Here is a 21,650-nt window from a genome sequence, read left to right on the forward strand (position 1 = left end):
GGGACTTCCATTCAACTTGACCTCTGACAGAACACATTAAAAGAAGCTTGGTACATTTCTGATGTGAATAAAGCTAGATGTAGCTGAAGCTGCCTTAACTACTATGCAACTCTATGTTCATGTTTAGTCTTGGTTTTCACTTATTTCACTGCGCTGAGGATGCTTTAATTTAGTTTACTATAGCAGGATGTATGCTCCTTCTCTTGAAGTAAATGCTGCCATACTTAGAAAGTTGATTTTGTCTGCCAGAAATGTCTGCATGAATAAACCTCGTGAACCAAGGTAAGATCTGCAGTGGTAATTCTTTGTCTAATGGGGATCGTAAGAGTTTAGGTGACTGTTTTAAGAGTGAGATGTACCCCTCAGTACCTGATAACACTCCTGTATCCTCAGGACCTTACATACATTGTTTTTCACTGGAAAAACTTGCCAGACACTACAACAGAATTAATCTCACAAAATGTATTTAGCAGAGCTCAGACGTTTACTTTAGGGTGAGCTGACTCTTCCTAAAAGTGTCTTTCCCTGTGGACTATAAATGGATTGTATGGAACTAGCTCAGATGTAAATATCTACATTTGTTTAGATGAATTCTACTGCTATGCTGCTCTTCTTTCCAAGATTTTAATGGCAAAATACCTACACAATTCTGGGAGCTAGGAGTAGGGACTAAAGCTCAGGCTCCGTTTTCACAGGAATTAGACTCATGCTTCCTTTTCTTCTCCGTTCTTTGGGCCCTCAAATCTTACATTTCTTTTCTAGCTGCTTGCCTTGTGGCTGGGCCACCCTCCTAGGAGTGGGAGTTGTAATTTTGAAGCTTCTGAGAGTAAATGAAGGCACTGAATTAAATTTTACCATTTTTTTTGAATGGCTATGTAACTACTTAGTGTTAGATCCGAAGGTAAACGTTGCCCTCTCAACTTCTTTTGCTTACATCCTTTTTGGTAAGTGTGAACAGGTCTTCCGTTACTGTAATGGCCAGCAGATGCCTCAGTCCAGACTGAGATCTGAGTGTAGATCTTCATTTTGCTCATGATTTTTCTGGGGAGGGGTTGTGTTTCTGGATACGTGCCTCTTCAGCATTTCCTGTCATAGAGTTGAAAAATCCCATGGGATCAACCCGCTTTCTTTTTTTCACTAGGGTTCCCAACTCTGCTTCTGCTTTCTGTAAGACAGCTTGGTGCCTTACACAGGCAAAACAGGGCACCTTACATCTTATGTCTCTGCGGCGTGGGTAAGTGTATGCTGCAACATCCTCTGAAGGCTGGCTCCCAGTGCCCAAACTGGGCATGCTGATGGCATCCGCTGCAGCTCTTCCATGCCTGGGTCGTCTTCCAGTGGAAAAAAACCAAGCTTCTAAAATCTCTCTGAAGTGGACTTATCCCCGTGTATTGGGAAGCCATGGCGGTGCATACTTAGAATCATAGACTCATAGAATGGTTTGGGTGGGAAGGGACCTTCAAAGGCCATCCAGTCCAACCCCCCTGCAAGGAGCAGGGACATCTCCAACCACATCAGGTTGCTCAGAGCCCTGGCCAACCTGGCCTGGAATGTTTCCAGGGATGGGGCATCCACCACCTCTCTGGGCACCCTGGGCCAGTGCTCCACCACCCTCAGCGTAAAAAATTGTTTCCTAATATCTAATCTAAATCTACCTCTCTCTATTTTAAAACTATTGCCCCTCGTCCTGTCACAGCAGGCCCTGCTGAAGAGTCTCTCCCCACCTTTCCTGCAGCACCCTTTGGGCACTGGGAGCCGCTCTCAGCTCTCCCCAGAGCCTCCTCTTCTCCAGGCTGAACAGCCCCAGCTCTCTCAGCCTGGCCTCACAGCAGAGCTGCTCCAGCCCTCTCATCATATTCGTAGCCTCCTCTGGACTCTCTCCAACTGGTCTACATCCTTTTGATGTTGGGGGCTCCAGAACTGGGCTCTGAGGAGCTGTGAAGCACTCCAGAGTCCACTACTGAAGTGTAATCTTTGTGATTGCCATTCACCTTTGTCACACCTACTTTTTATTTGAGAATTGTAATGACACAGTTTGGTGCTAAGGAGGCAAATGAGGATTTTCACCTCATGGTCTAAAAGTCTTGGATGATTATTATAGCTGTATTGGAGACTGAGGTGCTTCAGCAGGCAAGAGAATCCCAGAATCATTTCGGAGGCTCTGATTTCCTGATTTTTACTAGCTAGAATGAAAGATACTTGTGCTGCTGTGTCTTTGCTTTCATAGCCTGTGGTCCCCGCAGTTTCAGAGAGTCAAGTGCTTGCCTGTGCATGAATTAAGGATCAGCAAGTCGAGTGCTCTTGATTTTAATAGTTGAAATGTTCGGTGTGGTCACCGCAAGCGATTTACCTGTGAACAATGGCGATCTGTTACAATTTAAAATGTTTTCAGTACCTGCTTTTCAGTGCAGTCTGCTTGTTTGCACATTGCTGCCACAGCCTGATTTTTCCTCACTCGCTGTTCAGAGTTGGTGGACCTGAGCCCATTTTTTTATTCAGTACATTTTCTTGAGGCAGTAAACCGAGCTTTTGTTTGCTGTCTTTCCTTTCCTGGGCTATTTCCTAAAATAAATAATGGGCTATTTTCTCCTGGATTGTTTTCAAAGTCATTTTCCTTTTTTCTTTTTCTACCTCTAGTTCTTTTTCATTGCACAATACAGCATGCTTTTCTTCCTAAATTTTCTGCTTTATTCTAACGTCAGTCTTGCCTTTGTTAACCTTTCTGCTGTTGCTTAATGTATTAGCTTAAAAAGCCCCCAACATTGCGAGGAACTTCGTAGCCAGAGAATGAAACAGAGAGGACTTGTTTAGGTGGAAAGTTAAACCATCTTACAAGTGCTAAAGGGCTGCTGAAAAACAGCTGAACTTCTGTGTAGGGGTTTTGTTTAGATCAGTGTGGGCTTTAACTCCAGCTTCAAGAGTTAGGCAGGTGACAATGCATATTATTTTTTTTTTTTAATCTCAGTTTCAGGTGTAGCGAGAAGGTGAGTGATGGTAGAGAGCACAAGCATAATCAGATTGATTTGTGGGAAATGGAAGGGGGTAGAATAAAAAAATTGAGGAAAGAGTACAGTGACAAGTTTGACAAAGAGGTGATAAAGTCTAAATACTTGAAAATAATCTCATTGCTAAAGTTAGAGGTGAATTTGAAGGTGACATCCCAGTTGCGAGGGCTAACGCAGTGAGGTCAGCGTGCAACTCTGACAGCAAGGTCTATGAGGTTGCTGACACAACTTAGTAGAAGTGGGGGTGGAAAAGGCTTTTGGGTCCCGGTTCAAAGCGCTGTCCACATTGGTCACGGTTCATCCGCAGGCGACGGCGAAAGAGGTGACGTGCTGGGATCCTTGCATGAGGAGGGGTGGAGGGGGTTCATCAGCAAGATAAAAATCTTAACTTCCCTGAATAACGTTAGAGCGGCATGTGCTCTGAATAGGCCAGGCAAGAGGAGAGTCCTCTGAAAGATACTCTACAGATAAGGGATGCAGAGGTGCTCAGATATTTGTCTGAAAATGGTCTAGCTGCTGAGCATCCAGATTTCCAAGTACTTTCCTAGGATAACCATGTCATTTAAATGTGAGCGTGGTCTGTTTGGTTTTGATGCCTGCCAAAATCTTTCTAGGAACAGGATATGAAACTGCTGCTTGGTGACTTGTTCTTTCTGTTTTGCTCTTTGGTTTAATTACAACATTTTTGATTGCTCTTTTCATTCACTGGGGAGGCAGAGCGGTTACATGGGTTTTTTTCCCTTTCCTGCATGTCTTTTTTTTTTTAATTTATGGGCACACAACTTGGTAGGAGGATAATACTCATCAAGTGACTCAACTAGAAAATAAGATTTTTAGATTGTCCTTTGGAGCAGAAATAACTGCTTTTTCATGTTGGGAAGCACTAGAGAGGTCATGCTTCAAACCTTTTTTTTTTTTTTTTTTTTTTAATGCCAAGCTTGCTGCGTGAGTATGAGACTCCTTATCACAGTTATTTGTCAGAGGTTCACTGTAACTTCTTGCTTGGTTCACACCAGAGGTTTTGTCCTTCTGTTTATTTATCATCCCAAGTTTGTACTGAGGCCATCATTTTTTTATTTATACTCTATGAACTTCTTAACACATCCCCTCTATAGGGCTCTCCCATTTTCCTTGTACTGAGAGACAAGTTAGATAGTTCCTAGAGGAGAATATTTATGTTGGCAGAAACCAGCACTGCTGCTGAAGGAGATCCTATCCCCTTTCTTTTTTCAAGTGTTCTGCTAGCTACTTGATGAACCAGAAGAGGAACTTAACCTTTGGTGAAACTCATCTACCAGACAAGGTGTTTGCTGCCTCAGACTGCTCATGGGACTTTGAACTTGCACACAAAAATGAAGGAGAATATTAAGGATGTTAGAAATGCAGTCACTTGGCTACTGGATACTCTTGTGCCTTGCGTAAGGGGTGCAGCCGACTGGTTTTAAGGAAGTTTATGTGTGAGGACTTGTCTGTAAAGGGAATTACGTGCATGGTTACTGTGTCGTGGGCTAAGTGGTAAATTTGCGATGTAGTTCACAGCTCTTCATCAGAAAGTGCCTGAGTGGATGCTCTTGCCTTTGCACGTGGTTCTAGTTCAACTCCTTCCAACTTTCCTTAAGTGGTGGTTTAGCCTGGATCACCGCACAGTTTCTCACTCACCCTCCCCCTACACGGGAAAGGGAGGAGAGAAATTGGGAAGAAAGGCAAACTTGTGGGTTGAGATAAAAACCGTTTACTAAAATACTGAAAACTACAAAGATAACAGAACATAAGGATATTAATATATACAAAATATACAAAATGAACAATGTATGATTTCTCACCACCCGATGTCCGAATGATCGACGCAGCCCGAGCAGCGATCACGGGAACGGCACCGAGCAGCAAGCAAAGCGAGGAGAGCAAGCCAGCAAGGGAGAGGGAACGATGCCAGCGAGCAAGAGAGAAGAAAAGGGTGCCAAGGGTACCCGAATGGGTGCCAGAATGGAAAGGAATGGAATGCCAGAAAGGAATGCCCCCTGCCATGGGCAACCCCCACTTACACACAGAGCGTGACGTTTATGGCATGGAATACTCTCTTTGGCCACTTTGGATCAATTATTCTGCCTGTCTTTTGCCCAGCTTTCTGCATCTGCACGTTAACAAGACTTTAATGAGACTTGGAAAGCCAGACAGTGTCCTTGGTCTCATTAACAACAACTCGTATCATCAGAGTGTTTTTTATCAACGTTCTTCACACACAAAATCCAAAACACACTGGCTACTGAGAGGAAAATTAACTCTATCCCTGCCGAAACCAGGACACCTTCGTAGAAAAGAAGGCGAAGTGGGAGATCAGCAATGATCCTGTCAGTCTCGGCTGTCTACCTCCTTAGCGTGGCTTTATTTGAGAGTGAAGTCATAGTGTGCAGAGGTAACTTTGGTCAAGGGAGGAAGATGAAAAAGAGTGAACTGTTAGCGGAAATATTTGCCCTGTATATCTTGAGTCACACTTTTCCTTCCACTTGCCAAAACAAGTTAGCATGGAAAAAGGATTTACTAGCGTAACTGGGAAGACCTGTTTGTGTTCATGAAGCATGAAAACTGCTAGCAGCCTTTGCATCCTCAGATATTACTTCTTATTCCCGTTCCCCTATGTCCCCACAGCAAGAAGAATTCAGTGTGCCTTTCTCTTGTCCCTGGAGGAAGAGAGGAGGCATAGGCTTTGCAATCTACATCAGTACCAAGGACTCTGCGTACATCGTGGTTCTGATATTCCCCTCTGTGTCCAGCACTCCACATCTGCTCTGATATGAGGGGGTTTTATTTGTTGTAATTTACCATCATTTCTGTCCAGTTCTGGAGCCCTCAACATCAGAAGGACGTGGACCTGTTGGAACGAGTCCAGAGGAGGTCATGAAGATGCTGAGAGGGCTGGAGCAGCTCTGCTGTGAGGCCGGGCTGAGAGAGCTGGGGCTGTTCAGCCTGGAGAAGAGGAGGCTCCGGGGAGACCTGAGAGCGGCTCCAAGTGCCTAAAGGGGGCTCCAGGAAAGATGGGGAGAAACTTTTTAGCAGGGCTTGTTGCAATAGGACACGGTTTTAAACTAAAAGAGGGTAGATTTAGACTAGATCTAAGGAAGAAATTATTTACAATGAGAGCGGTGAGGCAGCGGCCCAGGTCGCCCAGAGAATCTGTGGATGCCCCATCCCTGGCAGTGTTCAAGGCCAGGTTGGCCGGGGCTCTGAGCAACCTGGTCTGGTGGAAGGTGTCCCTGCCCAGGGCAGGGGGGTTGGACTTAGATCACCTTTAAATGTCTCTTCCAACCCAAACTATTCTGTGATTCCAAATGACAAGTTCCTCCTATTCTCCTTCCAGACCTAGAGCTTTGTCTGTCATCTGCATTTTCTGTTTCCCTGCTTTGTTTCTGTTTTGTTTAGGTGAGTGTTCAGCTGCGAGCGTACTTCTTTTGGCACGGAAAATAAGTAGAGGTGAAATGGGGTTATGGTTGTATGGGGAGGTGTTAATGGGTGCCCACAGCCAGGTCTTTAATTTGTGGTTCTGTGAATGTTTGAAAGTTACAGCTTTTCTAACCAGACGATGGAGTTTCCATGTGTTCGCGCTTTATCATCTGCTTCAATTTTCTGTCTTTCCCAAATTTATTATAAATGTGTGACTGTACGGGCCATTCCCTGGACTGCTGGAGGAGACAGAGTAGTGTTCAAAGGATATTGCATGAGGCCCAGACAAGAGCCTGCCCTCCAGGAAAGTGCAGGACTTAACAAATTGGCTAAACTTCACCAGAAGCCCTAAAATTGTATATACAGTGACTCATTCTTTCTGACTCATGGCTTCTTCCTATGAAAAGTCTGTACTTTTGAATATCTAGCAGATGGCACAGTGGTTTAATTATACTTGATTCTTTGAAACAGTTTTTCTTTTAAAATAGCACTGTTACCATTTTTATAAGCCCTGTGCACAGAATCCTGGCGTCTTCTGCACCACTTGTGTATTCTACGAAGGTTTTGGCGAGCTACTGTATGACTTTCCAGAGACAAAGTCTCATAGAAGTCTGAGAATATCATTCAGCTTTAGGTTTTTTTTGGTACGTGTTCCATCACCCTTTTTCAGGCAAAACCTTATGCAGAATGGCTATTACGCAACTAAGATGGTATGTGTTGTTCCTTCCTTTATGTGAAATTTAAAAAAATACAAAACATTATTAGGTTATTATACAAGTTCCTGAAGTCAGTGATGCAAGTCCCGCTTGAATGGAGATGATATTTTACAAAGGAGATGATAGTCTGTTGTTGTTTAAAAAAACCAAACACCACCACAACGCAAAAGTAATTACACCTTACGTTCATTATCTTTGGTATGTTACAAGTAGGATTAGAAGAGTGTTGTAAAAATGACCCTTATTGATGTCCTACTTCAACAAACCCTTGTCAAGAATTCTCTCTATATTCTAAACAAAAGTAAGTTAATTAAAAGTTATGCAGGTTTAATGCATTTCTGAGATAACCGAAACGTTAGTTTTGTTTACTAGCGCACTTCTACTCCTTGGCAGGTAAGCGTTCTGGGAAATGAGAGATTTTCCACCATTCTTTAGCCTTCCTACCACCCCTCCCTGAGCTGGTGTTTCTGGGCGCTTCAGGTGTTCACTGCTGCATGTGATCCGTGTGTTATTTGCAGTTGGTTTGGTTTCAATACAGAGTTTTTCTCGGTCCCCTAGGCTTCTGCTCCTGCTGTAGTTCAGGCCCCCCGCCTGGTCGGGCTGCGCTTCACACACTCCCTAGTTTCTGCCTGCAAACTGGACACCAGTTTTCTCCTCCGAAACTCCCACCTCGCCCTTTAGAACAAGGAGGATACTGTGCGCGCCAGCGCGGCACAATTCCTCCAAGTGTTTGTTAGGGGGTGGGTGAAAAGCCAGCCTTAGAGATCTTGTCGTTAATGCTGTTATGATACAGGAGGAAACATCTTGAAAGGGTAACAAACGGAGAAAGAGTTTGAAATATTTTGTGAAGTTTATTTGTGAAAATAACCAACCTCTTCAATACATCATCAAAATCCTAGGAATAGAAGAGCTGAAATGCTGGAATGTCAGAAAAGAAGTGAGATTTCTATGTATACTAACAAAAATAACAGTAAATGTTGGCCAAGGGTGTGCAAAATTACTTTCCCATTTTTGAATTTTTAACATTTTTCCATTTCTTCTAAGACTGATGTTCTAGCACAGATTTTTGTAGTGACTGGGGATTTGATTATTCGAAACAAATCACCCGTACTTCTTTAAACTAGGAGTCCAACCAGTGTGTACCTATTAAAAAGAGATCCGATTAAAAACAAAAAACCAAAAAAGATGCAGAACAAAAGCTTTGACCAGCAAGATTTTGAATACTCTGGCTCAGTTCCACGTCACACAAACACAAGCTGAGGTTTAATTGTACGAGTTGACTTTGATAGAATTGCTCATGTGTGTAAAGTGCTTTGTGTCTGATTTTTGTTAGTGCCAAGCGCTCGGTGCCTTGCAGGGTTAAGACCTTTGATCTTGTTCTTTTCAAAATATGTGGTAATTTAAAATTTCGAAGTGCATTGGTTTTCAGGAAAACCAAGGAGGAGGTGTGTAAGGTTTCTTCAATATGTAATCACAATGGAAATGATATGATGAAATGATATGATTTTGGGTACCAGACTGGTACCTCATGTATTTGAGGGAGTTTGTGTATTAAATTTCTGGCTGCAAACTAGCAGCAATGGTTTACTTCTGAAATGACACAAGCGTTTTCATCTAACTGACATTTTACCGACTTCCTATGTCCACCTGAAAATAGAGGCATTTGATTGAAAGACAAATATCAGTTAGGTGAGATCGCATTAAATATTGAGAAGATTCACACAGATTCTGAAATGTTGTCTAAAGAAATAGCATCTCATGTCTAGTTTAGAACAAACACATTCGGCGTCTCAGCTGTTTATCCTGTGTCAAGTAATGCTACTTGGAGCAGGAGAAATGCAATGGACCAGGAGAAAAAATGTGATCGTAATTCATGATCGTGAACGGTCTTGGGTTTTAAACCTTTAAGGTGTGTGTGCATAGAGGAATGAAAAATGCTTTCAGAAAATAAAATTGTGTGCAAAGAGTATAGAAATAAAAACATTTTAAAAGTTCACTTCTTTTAAGTTTTTCTCCGCAAATCACAAATAAGAAAGCTCGCATCACAGAGCATGTGTAGTTGCATTAAAAATTCAGTTACGTATTTTTAAAACATTATGCTACTCTCTAGCTTATAGCATTGGTGTTCTGCAAATCTGCCACTTGGTGGTGCCAGATTGTGATTTATAAACCACAGATGTGGGCGAAGACGAGATGTTGCAGTTGTATCTGAGCAGTGTACGCTAACAAATAAGTAAAATTGGGGTAGGAAACTTGGATTCTGCGCCGGCACTGGTGCAGCTGTACTCAGCAGCAGTTCTGGCCTCTCTCCCTCGCGTCCCAGATCTTGAGTCCCTCTCTGTCCCTCTGGTACAAAAGAGAGTAAGTATACAGCAAAGCTGCCTCTGCGAGGACAAAGTTTCTGGAACACTTCTCCCATACTTCAGACCCAGCCAAAAATAGTTTGGATTCAGCGATATTCCAGGATGGCTTTGGGGTTTCCGGAGGCAGCTGCAGGTGTGCTGTGCTCGCAGGAGTGGTTTTGTAGGTGTAGCTTCTGTCCAAATGCTGCCAAATTTTTTACGTATTTATCATTGATGTCTGCTTTCCTGAGTCTAAGGAAGGGCAATGATCGCTGTAAATATAAATTTAAACAGACCCATGCGATTCAATTAAACTTCCTCCATCTCTCAGTTGTGGGGCTGACCTTCAGCAGACTTTGGGTTGCTATGTTTTACCGAAATTTTCCAGTTTGTCGGTGTTTCAGTGTTATCCGTGCTTAGCGTTGATTTTGCACCAGCCTTTATAACATTTGTTTTTTTTTTTTTTCTCTTTCTCTCAATACTGCAGTTCCAAAAGAATTGGTGGAGCTTCACTTGAAACTGATGAGAAAGATTGGGAAGTCTGTCACAGCAGACAGATGGGAAAAATATTTGATCAAGGTACAAAACGCGCGCTGTGTGATTCTGCAATGCTGGAGTACGGTTGCGATGAGCTGTTGGGTCAGCAATCCCTGCTATGAATTACAGTGAGCCTGGGGCTGTGTTGCGGCCAACGTCGATGTGCGTGCCCGGACTTTGGTTGCATAAGATCCCAGCTGAACTTTCAGTCTGCCTAGGCCTATGTAAATTAAAAAAAAAAAAACCAAAACAAATTAAACAAAAATCTCTGAAAGTAGATAATATCTTCTGTATGTAAAAGAGTGTGCACTTTCATACCTGGTAGTAAAATACTTCTTTGAGCATTAAGATCCTAAATAAAGAAGATTTAGTAGCCTGCAAATGCACTAAATTGAGCAGAGAGATTTACAGAGTAACAACTAATTTGTGTGTCAATTGTCTGGATATGATTTAATTATGGTGATTTGGTTGGTATTCATACAGGGACTCGCCATACAGAGTTCTTGTAGCATATGTTAATAAGAAATGAAAATGAAAGTGTTGCAGGGATTTATATCTGCATGCTCAGAGTGGCACAGCTAAGATGAAAATATGTTTGTACTGATGCGGAACTACAGCATCTCACTTGTTTTACGTAATTCTTATTGGTATTTTAATTCTGGTTATGCCACTGATGGCACCTTACATGCAAATAGTTTTCAGTTTAAAGAACTTACACTGCTTCAGAAAATAAAAATATACAGATATTAAAAATGAATAGCTTACCATTTCCCCTCTGGATATGTTCCAGGTTCCTTTTAATCCACAGAAATGGGGTCTTGGTATTGTCTGCGCAGCTGTGACTGCATCTTACTTAGAAATTCAGCATTATGGTTATAGCAACGATACAAATAATGGCGCCTGGCAAATCCAGTTGCAGTTTGCCCCCTCAGGTGCTGTCTATGAGCTTTACAGAGGCAGGGATTTGTCTTGAGCCTTGTGTAGTCTTAAGATGATGTTTTTAGGACTGAGAGTATGTCAGGAAACAACCTGCTGAAGGGCTTTTGGTTGAATCTAACCTCTTAACCAGTTTTGAAGTGTTTATGATGATACTTTTAAAGTAATAATTCATGTAATTTTTATGTACTTCGTATACTGCCAAGTACTGTGGTTACTGAATTGTGTTAAATTCCCTAATATACCAAAAAGCTGTTGCAGCAAGCCGAGAAAACCCAGCTCTGAGTAGTGAACTTCTGTACCCCACTGAAGCCGCAGAGAAAGCGGAGGGAGAAATCAAGTTTTTATGAGGGGGTAGTTTGGAAAATCTTCCTTCAGCAGGCATTGAAAGGATGGGAAGGTGGTCAGGAAACTTTCCCACCCACCACTGTTAAGACCAAGTAAGTGGTAATAAATTCTACTTCATGTAGCAGTCTCCAGAGCTGACTTGAAGCTTATTCTAACCAGTGGCTCAAAGGAACCTTGAAGAACAAAGGAATTTTAATATAACTAATTAGAGAGGCTTGCTAATATTGTCCCCATTTCAAAGGGGTATAATTAATTTAGAAAAACAACGAAGAGCATTGGGAAATGCCACAAAAGCTAGGAAGCACTGAAGAGGTGTGGAAGCATTGAGAGCATTCTTCCTAGATGCCTGCAGTATTGTTTGACGTATTATTGACATGCTCTGAGGGGCAATGGTGACCTGTTTTTCCTTTGTTAGAAACTACTGATGTGTTCCTTTGATAAAACAGCATTTGAAATGTTCTGGATGTGACCGTTTTCTTTTCCTGTTTAGGAGGAAAATTTAAGTGGAGGATATAAAACCTCAATATTTATGCATATAGGTATTATCAATGTTTTGTTTATATACCAACTGTGTGTAAGTTATGCTTTGTCTGACTGCCGTGCTTAAAAAGAGCAGCATAAAAAAACCTGTCTCCAAGCTGTGGCTGGTATTTTGACAGATGAATATATTTTGGGGTAGAAAGTGAACGTGGCTGTTGAGATGTCTGTCCCTTCCCTCTTCTGATGGTGAGCTACCCAAGTTGGCTCACCAGTGTCTGCACGAGTCTTGTGGAAGAAAATGGCTATAGGGCTCCAGGAATCCGACTTTTCTCCTCGGAGCAAGGAACGTATGTGGTCACGTATAAAAAAATGGCTTGTTCTAAATGTTTTAACGACCAAGAGGAACTGTCCAGCTCAGCTGTTTTTTGGGAAACGTGTAGTTGAGTTAATTCAGACTGCACTGTCTCTTGACAAGGTGCTTTACTTGACTTTTGTCAAACGTATTTTTTGTTTTTATACAGATAAGTTTTCTCTGGACTGGTTCATCTGGAACCTTCAACCCTGAAATCACCATGCTGTGAACACAGTGTTTTTTCTGCCTTGATTATTAGAATTCAGGTGTCTGTAGTACCACCCAAGCAGCCTCCTCTGCTGTGCTTTTCACCTTCCTGTTTTCGTTGTTTAAAGTGAACAATTGGAACATGGTAATAGCAAAAAAAAAAAAGTGTCAGATGCCATTGTAGCTGCTTTGGAAATACTTGAGAGATATGTTTCGACGTCTCTCTTGCAGGGTGGGAAGGTGCTGATGGCTCTTCAGCATGCAGAAGAGAAGCCAGCTGGTCCCGCAAGCTGCAGATGTTTAATCAGTGTGAAACTTGCCTTCTGTGAAGGCAGAGACATAACATTTCAGCGGAGCCTGAATCAATGAGATCTGTAGCTCAGGGTTGTGACAGTTCATGTCAGGAGAAGGCACGATCATCTGGTTTTTGATTGTCAAAACGTAGTCATTTCAGTTTGAACAGATGCTTCATCAGCCCTGATGCCTCTGAGCTGTTGCTTTGACAGTTGTACACTTCCACAGCACATGAAACTTCTCATTAATGCTTTCATACTTAATGAGTAAGTAATGAACAGCAACTGGCTCATGCCCTTAGCGAGGGTTTTGATATACGTTTTTCCAGCATTCTTCATGTTACAGAGTTGAAAATGAGAGAGGAGAAAGTGTAACCTTGTTTTGTGAGCGACCAGTGATTGTCTCTCGCTGTGAGCTTTGCTTTTGCATCAGAGAAGTACCTATGTAATGTTCCTTAACCTTGGAGCAGGGAAAACTGCTGTCCAGCAGGATTCATTGTGACCAGAGAGCACTCTTCTCCGCTCTCTGCAGGTTGTAGCTGAAAGTCAGAGTGTGATTTATGGTGTGGCTGAGCCGATGTAATTGCAGCCTTGCCCTTGGGTCATTTAAGACCCGGTGTCTGTACTAGGGATAGCGGAGGGTAGGTAGCAGGGCTGTGGGGACAGAGGAAGAGTAGCAGCACCTTTTTTGTTTGTAGCCCACGTGGAGTTTTACAGCACGAATCGGCTCATCTGTACTTCTTCCTGGTGGGTGAGATGTAGGGTTCTTTTTGCTGCTGTTTCCAGAGAAAGCCGCTTTCTGATGCGATTTACAAGTTTAAGTAGCTCAGTGACGATATCTTGTGTTTAATAATAATTTGGTGATTGGGAGACTACGCTGTTTTGGAGTCCATTCAGCAGGGTTTTGCGTCCTTGCAGACTGAAGGGCAGCGGTGCCTCGTGTGCTAATTTGGACAGTCGTGGTTCAACAGCACTTCAAAATAATCTCGACTGCCGATGGAGCTGTGATTAGCTCTTGCCTCCCTCTAATGGGAGTTTCCACTAGAATAGCCTCACCAGTTGGAGATCCCACCATGTGTCCTCAATTGATAAGCAGCTCTTTTCTGTTCATGAGTTGTTTTAAGTGTGCCCGAGTTGGTTAGGAGGAGAGGGAATTCCTTCTTCAGCATTATTATTGCAGCTCCCGCTGATTCAATCTATTTATCCTCTACTGCCGCTTTTTCGTGTTCGTTTTTTCCCCATATTTGCATCATTGAATTTATTTGCTTTAAGTAAATTGAAGTTGGCTATACTTACAGTATTTTAAAATATTTACCAAGCAGCTTGAAGCCCAAGATGTTTTGTGAAGAATAGTAATTCCACAGCACGGAGTGAATATCAGCTGCATTTGTTATCCGCAGTACAGTGCAGTGCTTGCCAACTTACTCTAGTTTTATTTTTTTATTTTTATATACTTTCTGACTTGCAGTCCTGAAGAGATCACGTATAATTACGATTGCAGTAAGGTACTATTAAAATAAAAGTTTAGAGTTGCTTTTATCTACTGACCCCAGCAATCTTGTTATTTTGTGACAGATATGCCAAGAATTCAACAGCACGTGGGCTTGGGAGATGGAAAAAAAAGGATACCTAGAAATGAGCGTTGAATGCAAACTGGGGATTCTGAAGGTACACATTCATTGAAGATTCTAAATTACTTTTTCCATATTTGTTTAAATATCTTGGAGATTTTGCTTTCTCACTTAAACGTCTTGCGAATGTAGCTTGACTGAACCGTGGTTTAGTAGGCGTGATGGTGTTAGGTTGACGGTTGGACTTGATGATCTTGGAGGTCTTTTCCAACCTTAAAGATTCTGTAATTCTTTAAGTAGCTACGTTAAATGTGGAGCTGATCTGGTAACAGGCACGATGCTCATGGTATGGAGATGAACCCAGACTGCCAGAGTTTGTTTACATATTTTTCATACTTTGTATGAAAATGGTTTTATACTTACTGTTTTGTAAGTAGTTATTTTTGCCTGTGCAGTACACTTTAAAAAATGTTTCTTAGCTTGCAATTAGAAAAGTGTACCTGAATTCCAAAGGCAGAGATAGGACTTAATCTTTTCAAGTCTTGAGAAAACTGTCAGGGTCGGTTCCAAGTTATTTATTAACACTTACAAACTGTGGAATGAGATCGTTCTATGTAAAAAAAAAAAAAAAAGTAAACTTTCTAAGCTGGCCAGAAGAAAAAAAAAAAAAAGTCAAACAAAAAAAAAAAAGGCCCCAAACAAATAAAAATTGTCTCTCATTTAAAAACAACATGGTCTGGAAAAAAACCCTGTAGCTGTAGCTAACTCACAGATCCAGCAGAGCTCTAAAAAGAATTTCCAAATTATACTGAAAGGAAATGAGCTGTTTGTCTTGTTTTGGTTTGTGTTTTGATATTTTAAGTTTTCTACTTTCTCACTTTTTCAGTATCTCTGTGAATGTCAGTTCGATGACAATCTAAAGTTTAAGAATATAATTAACGAGGAGGATGCCGATGCCATGCGTCTTCAGCCCATTGGTCGGGACAAGGATGGCCTGATGTACTGGTACCAGCTGGACCAGGAGCACAATGTCAGGATGTACATAGAAGAGCAGGACGACCAGGATGGATCCACATGGAAGTGCATTGTTAGGTATTCCTTTTTTTCCCCCCCCTTTTTTCTTTTATTTTCTTTTTTTTTTTTTCTTATTCTGTAGGGATTTTTAGCTATTTATGACTGGGGTTCAGCAATTTATTTCAGTAGATTTCCATTTCTTACAGTGGGATTTTCTGCCTTCAGTTTTGTGTTTTAGTGAAAAGCCACGTACAGAAATGACTCGCTGATTTGTTGGTAATAGCCAGCGTGTAACTCTTCTGCTTAATCAAATGGATTTATGGAAGGGGTACCAAGAGAAGACTCTCTTGAGGACAGCGGCTCCATATTGCTCACTGGCCAGCTAAATGCTTTAGGAGAGGGCGGAAGACTTGCTGCTTTGACTTCTGCCCTATTTAGACAATTACAAGTTTTGTTCTTGGGGGAATGACATTGCAATTTTAAGTTCGTGGAACTCCAAAACTGTCAACAATATGAACAGGCGTGAAAAATCTCCTGGAGTAGAATTCAGCTCATAGATCACTAAAGATGAGGTGCGTGATGTTGATGCAGACGGACACGTGTACACGACTCAGTGCTCCTGGGTCTCGGTTGCTGCAGACAGGTCTGATGATATTTCAGTAGTATTTTAGCTTCAGATTTATGTGAGTTTTGTGATTCTTGCTATGTATTTTGTTTTTTACTTTCCTACTCTATGTGAAGTATATGAGATCAGTCTTACTGATTGTAAAATCTGAAATGGTTTTGAACTGGTGAGACTTCACATCTTGGGGTTGTTGCACATCCAGGGTTCCTATTTTTCTGTAAACCTGGGAAAAAGAAGCTGCTGAGTGTTTAATTTGAAAAACCAAATATGAGAGTCTTATTATCTTAGTCTTATTAAGAAAACGACGACTCCAGTTGTCGTTCAGATTCATTATACATGAAGGCATTGTGTTTTCCAGTTTAAATAAAGAGTTACAGTGCACTGAGATTTGTGCACATAGAGATACACAAACGTTTTCCAACTACGGTAACTCAAGTAGCTGGATTTTTCTAGACATCTTTGCGTTGTTTGCTACCTGTACTCAGGATGGGCACTTGTAAAAAGTAGCTAAATTATTTAGTTGCCTTTGAAAATTTCACTTGAATGATGCGGTTGCTCCTTTGGTGCATCAGCAGAGAACTACAACTACTTCTGCTGAGAGAAAGAATAAATTGCAAAGAAAAACCAGTGGAGATTGGTAAGAGGATAATAAATAAAGGAATAATAGTAGCAGCTTGGATCCAGAGCCAACAGGATCTGAGTTCTGATAGAGAAGGTCATTCCAAAAAAGTCACTTTATTTTGGTATGGATAAATCAGAAGGTTTCTGACTGTGAAGTTGCAGCCACTTTGGTGGGACTGGCGTTTCACTATGCTTGTATACAAGGTTTTTAGGGCAGCACTCATTTCAGCAAAAGGTGTTTGTTTATTTTTTATTAATCCCTTTGGAGTGAGGAAGTGGTTTATCAGACAATATGTTTTTTCTTCTGTCATCTAGAAACCGCAATGAGCTTGCAGAGACCCTTGAGCTCTTGAAAGCACAAATTGATCCTGCCCTGTTGAAAAGCAATGATTCTCAGCAGGAGAATTCATCACGTGAGAGCCCAAGCATAGAAGATGAAGAGGCCAAAAAGGGTGAAGAAGCACCTACACAAGGTTTTCTGCCTTCTTTTCTCAAATTTTAAATGTCGTGCTGTGGCAATGTTAGAATTTTCAACTTCATGAAACGTTACTGTGTTAGATTAGGACTTTAAAAAAAAAAAAAAAAAAAAACCTCACAACAGAAAAAATGTTTCTGTTCAAAGTAAATAAAATAGATATTTAATATATTGAAATTTAAAATATTATTGGAGTTTTTTTAGTACATTTTTAGGCTCAAGAGTTTATTTATAAGAAAGCTGTGTATAAATTGTTTTCTAAGTAATTTTATTTTTTCTGTACCTTTTGTATAATATTGTAAATACTTGTCGTTGTATGTGTTTGTGGAGCCTTGAACTGTCACCAAATTTTTGCTGTTCTAGCAACATTAAAATTTTAAGAAGAAGAAAAATCTGTTTGTGCAATGCCATGAAATTAATACAGTATTGGGTGTGTTGTTTATTTTTGCTTTTGAGTTTGAATCAAAAAATATAGGTGGCTTCTTCGAATGTCTCATAATCTACATAATTTTTCAAGAAGATGTGAGCTTTAAATTGTCAAAACAATTTAAAATACTGAAATATTTTGGAAGTGAAGTGGTCCTTAGCTGCCTCCTCTATTGTTCTTACTACCAAAGAACTTTTTTCCTTCCTTATTATCATGTCATTGCACATATTTAACAACTCACCTGACCTGTTGGGTTGCGCATTGGTTTTACTAAGGATCAGTTAGCCTGGAGTGCTTTTTCTCATAAGAATCTGATCTTTTTTAGGTTATGAAAAGTTAAAAGCTTATTATTCCAAGTAATTTTAGCCCAGTTGCTACCTGGTGTCGTCATTTTGTTGAAATACAGGAAACTACTTTCACAATTAGGGGGAAAAAAGTAATTAAGGATTCCTGTGTGTTAGCATGTGTTTCTTCAAATTTGTTGAAGTTAATTTGCTATATGGAATTAGCCACGGCCTGTCTCGGGTCTCAGTATCAAAGAGAAAGACTTGCTATTTAACTCTCATTCTTTGGCACAAACAGTATAGAACAGAAGACATAAATAAAACATTCAGATAATCCTTCCATAACCATTCCAATTTTAAGACTGCTGTAGAAATTGCACTGAATTTTGACAAACATCAACAGAATTGCATTTCAGTCTAAGGCATTTCCAAGTATGAGTGACAACACGACCTGCGAGCTTACCGACACTGCAGAGTTCATTCCAAGTACTGATCCTGCTTTTGTCTCACTAAAAAATTGGTGATGGAATCACAGAGTGGTTTGGGTGGGGAAGGGACATTCAAAGCCCACCCAGTCCAACCCCCCTGCAAGGAGCAGGGACATCTCCAACCACATCAGGTTGCTCAGAGCCCCGGCCAACCTGGCCTGGAATGTTTCCAGGGATGGGGCATCCACCACCTCTCTGGGCAACCTGTTAAGCCAGCTTAAATTATGTAATTAAGATCTCTACTTTAGATACGATTTTACTTTACATTTAATTCGGGAGGAGCCATGTGAGAAGATGTTAAACTACAGAACAACTGTTGCTTTTCAGTATAGAGAAGTTTGGGGATTCTGATGATCCTTGATGCTGTGGGAGAAAGCAGTTGGTGATTTGGTGATGGGAAGAAATGGTTGAACAGAGTTTAGACAGAAGTGAAGAGAGGGTGGAAGAAAATAGACACAGAAAAAATACCTCGTCACTGTACAGACAAATATCTTTGAAGAGGCAGCTTTTGTGTTACAGGAGCTCAGAGTGGAGACCACTTCTGTGAAGGGGAAAAAACCAGCCTTGAGCCTTCAAAATGTTATCGCTTCTCGCGCTGTAGAGATGCATCTCTCACTGCTGTACTAATTGCTGAGATTTGCTTTGACAAGAACATAAAATGTATTAATTCTTCCTCACTACTCTTTCATAAAATGCTTGTGTTCTGTAATGTAACTAAGTTAGCTCTCCTGTATATTTCTAACCACTTTGGGAAGCTCTTCTGGAACAGGATTACTGACTCAAAGTATGGTAAAATAAAAAAACGTGAGGCATTGAGAGGCTGTGGCAATGAAAAATAATAGACTTGAGCACATAGTAGCAAAGTAGATGTATGGTGGCTTCTGAATGCTGGAACTGTATTTTAAGACCTAATGATCTAAAACTGACTTTGCTAAGTAGGCGTAACCTAATTCTTTAAGCTACGCAGGTTTTTTTCCAGATATACTACTCACTGTGCTAGTCCATAGGAGATGGGAGTCATTGCCTAGAGAATCTAGCTGAATTTTGCCATTAGTTATTACGTTGAGTGTTTTCTCTTTTCTCTGACCTGTTGAAATACAATAGTTAGGTATCTCTTGAAATAAAAATGTGTACAAACAGGGGACTGATCTCTATGTGGAATTGTACTTGGAAGACGATGGAATCTCACACCATGTTCTGGTTCGTGACATCATTCAGAAACTCAAGTGAGACTTTGAATTGATGCTTTCTGTGCTCACTACTTAGGTTTTATGTATCCTCTGAAAGTACTGTGGTACTGCTAAAGAAGGGGCTGAGATGCCTGTAAAAAGAAGGATAAGTCTAAAATTCTGCAGGTAGCTTATGAAATTTAGGTTTATCTTGATGGATAATTCAACTGAACTGTGATTCTATAGCTGAAAATTGGCAACCCATTCATTTAATGGCAGAGTTGGACAAGCCAGACTCCTACTAATTCCATGAGGGAAGATTCTTTTGCGGGGGACTCTGGATTGTCGGGTTTTAGATATGCCTTTGTTTTCATGGATTCTATCTGTCATCCTGTAGGTCCCCTAGTTGTTTCATAGTTATTTTTCTCTGTCAACAGAAAATCAATTAAAAATCAAAGAAGAAAAAGAGGAGGTGGAGGAACAGTCTGTGGAATCGGAAAGCCTTCCTGTTCCTGTGGTCAAAGAAGAAGAAAATACGCCGAAAATTCAGAAAGTGGAAGAAAAAGAAATCATAAAATTGCCAGTAATAGTAAAATTAGAGAAGCCTTCAGAATACAATGAAGAAAAGCAAGCTGTCAAAGAAGAAAGTGATTCCTTTAAAGAAAATGTTAAGCCTGTTAAAGTAGAGGTAAAGGAAAACAAAATAGAACCAAAAGACTTAAAAGAAGTAAAAAGTTGTACGGACAAAATAGCACTTAATGAGCCAGAGAGGCTAGAATTTTGTGTTAATGTCAAAACTCCCCAAGAAATTGTGGAGAAATCTGTGGAAGAAAGTGAGAAACTTAAAAATGACCAGCAGGCAAAAATACCGCTTAAAAAGCGAGAGATCAAGCTGACGGATGACTATGACAGTCCGATAAAGGGGCCTCTGTGTAAATGTGTTACTCCAACAAAGGATGTCTTGAAGGAAGAAGGGAAACCAGAAGAAGAAGCTTTTAAGAGGGTCCCTACAATTACTGCTTTGTGTCCTGATGGGAAAGTGCTAGTAAACGGAGAGGTTAGCTGTGAAAAAATAACCCCAAGTGTCATACAAAATAATAAGTCAGAACACTCTGCTAGCACGAAGGAAGAGAGCAGCTCGTTAAAAGAGAAAAATGGGGAAAGTGGGGAAAAGGTATCCGAGTCCTTAAATTCCGTTAGTAAAACTATAAAAGCGTGTGAGGTTGAGAAAAACGCGGTAACTGTGGTAAAAGAAATAGAGGCTGTGGTCTCTGAGGTTTCCAGTCAGAAAGTGCCTTTAAAGGAGGAATCTAGTCCTGTGGAAAAAGAGTCCCTTGACAGCACAACTACTGAAGCAGTAGTGGAAGAGTCTTCAAACTCTGAAGACCGTGCCAAAACAACTGAAGAGAAACTAGCCATGGAAATGGAAAAGGACAGACTATCGCCACCCAAAGAATGTTCAGAGAAGCTAGAGACTTCCACAAATGCATCTGCTCCTGCAGAACTGCCCAAGATTGCACTGCCTTCTGATGAAGAGACTTTGAAAAGTCAAAGTGAGTCTGAGGAGAAACCTGATTCTCCAAAAGCTGCTGAGATGCCCCCCGCATCTACTTCTCCCGTTACCTTAGAGCAGCCTGTTTTGGAAAAGGAGGACTCTGACAGCAAAGCGCCTCTACCAGAGGAGAGCAAAGTAGAAGAAAAATCCAGCCCTGAAAAACAAGAGGAAGAGCCGGAAGCTGCCAAGGCAGAGCCAGATAGATTAGAAGATGCCCATCCTTCTAATCTAGAGGACGCCTCAGAGAGTAAAAAGGACTCTCCACTACCTAGAAGCAAATTTAAATATAAGCTAGTTTCTGAAGAAGACAGCTGTGCAACAGATAATAAAGAAATAACTTCTGAAAGACAGAAAGAAGGAATTAAATTAACAATCAGGATCTCCAGTCGGAAGAGGAAGACGGAAACGCCACCAGAAGAGGTCGGCGTTGGCCGCACGTTAAGGCGATCTCCAAGAATATCCAAGCCCACGCCAAAAGTTGTGGAGACTCGGGATCAGAAATCTGACAAAAAACGACCTGAAGAGGAAGAGGAGAAACCTGCGGCAGCACAAAAACCAGAACGAAAAGAAGATGCAAAAAAACAAGAGAAGGAGTCAAATTCTAAGGTTAACAAGGTAATGCAGTTTTATTACCTGGGAGTAAAGAGTACCCACAGTCTTATTTATAAGGAGGATATACAGTTACGTAGGAATATTGAGGATTTTGTTCCTTTGGTCAGCTTTTGCAAGGATCTCGCTTTGCAATCCAATTAGTGGACTCAACAAAT

At 41.0% G+C, this 21,650-nt stretch overlaps 1 protein-coding gene across 1 annotated transcript in view; it reads left to right on the top strand.

Annotated features, from left to right (window-relative positions):
- RSF1 (remodeling and spacing factor 1) overlaps positions 1-21,650 on the top strand; it is a 61,355-nt gene that overhangs the window by 15,597 nt on the left and 24,108 nt on the right. The window contains exons 2-6 of the mRNA XM_086739720.1: positions 9,989-10,080; positions 14,230-14,322; positions 15,112-15,317; positions 16,801-16,958; positions 19,766-21,498. Coding sequence (XP_086595846.1) covers positions 9,989-10,080; positions 14,230-14,322; positions 15,112-15,317; positions 16,801-16,958; positions 19,766-21,498 — 2,282 coding nt within the window. The remainder of the gene's footprint in view (positions 1-9,988; positions 10,081-14,229; positions 14,323-15,111; positions 15,318-16,800; positions 16,959-19,765; positions 21,499-21,650) is intronic.

Source organism: Chlamydotis macqueenii, chromosome 1 (genome assembly GCF_036417535.1).
Source record: "Chlamydotis macqueenii isolate bChlMac1 chromosome 1, bChlMac1.mat, whole genome shotgun sequence".
NCBI classification, from domain to species: Eukaryota; Metazoa; Chordata; class Aves; order Otidiformes; family Otididae; genus Chlamydotis; species Chlamydotis macqueenii.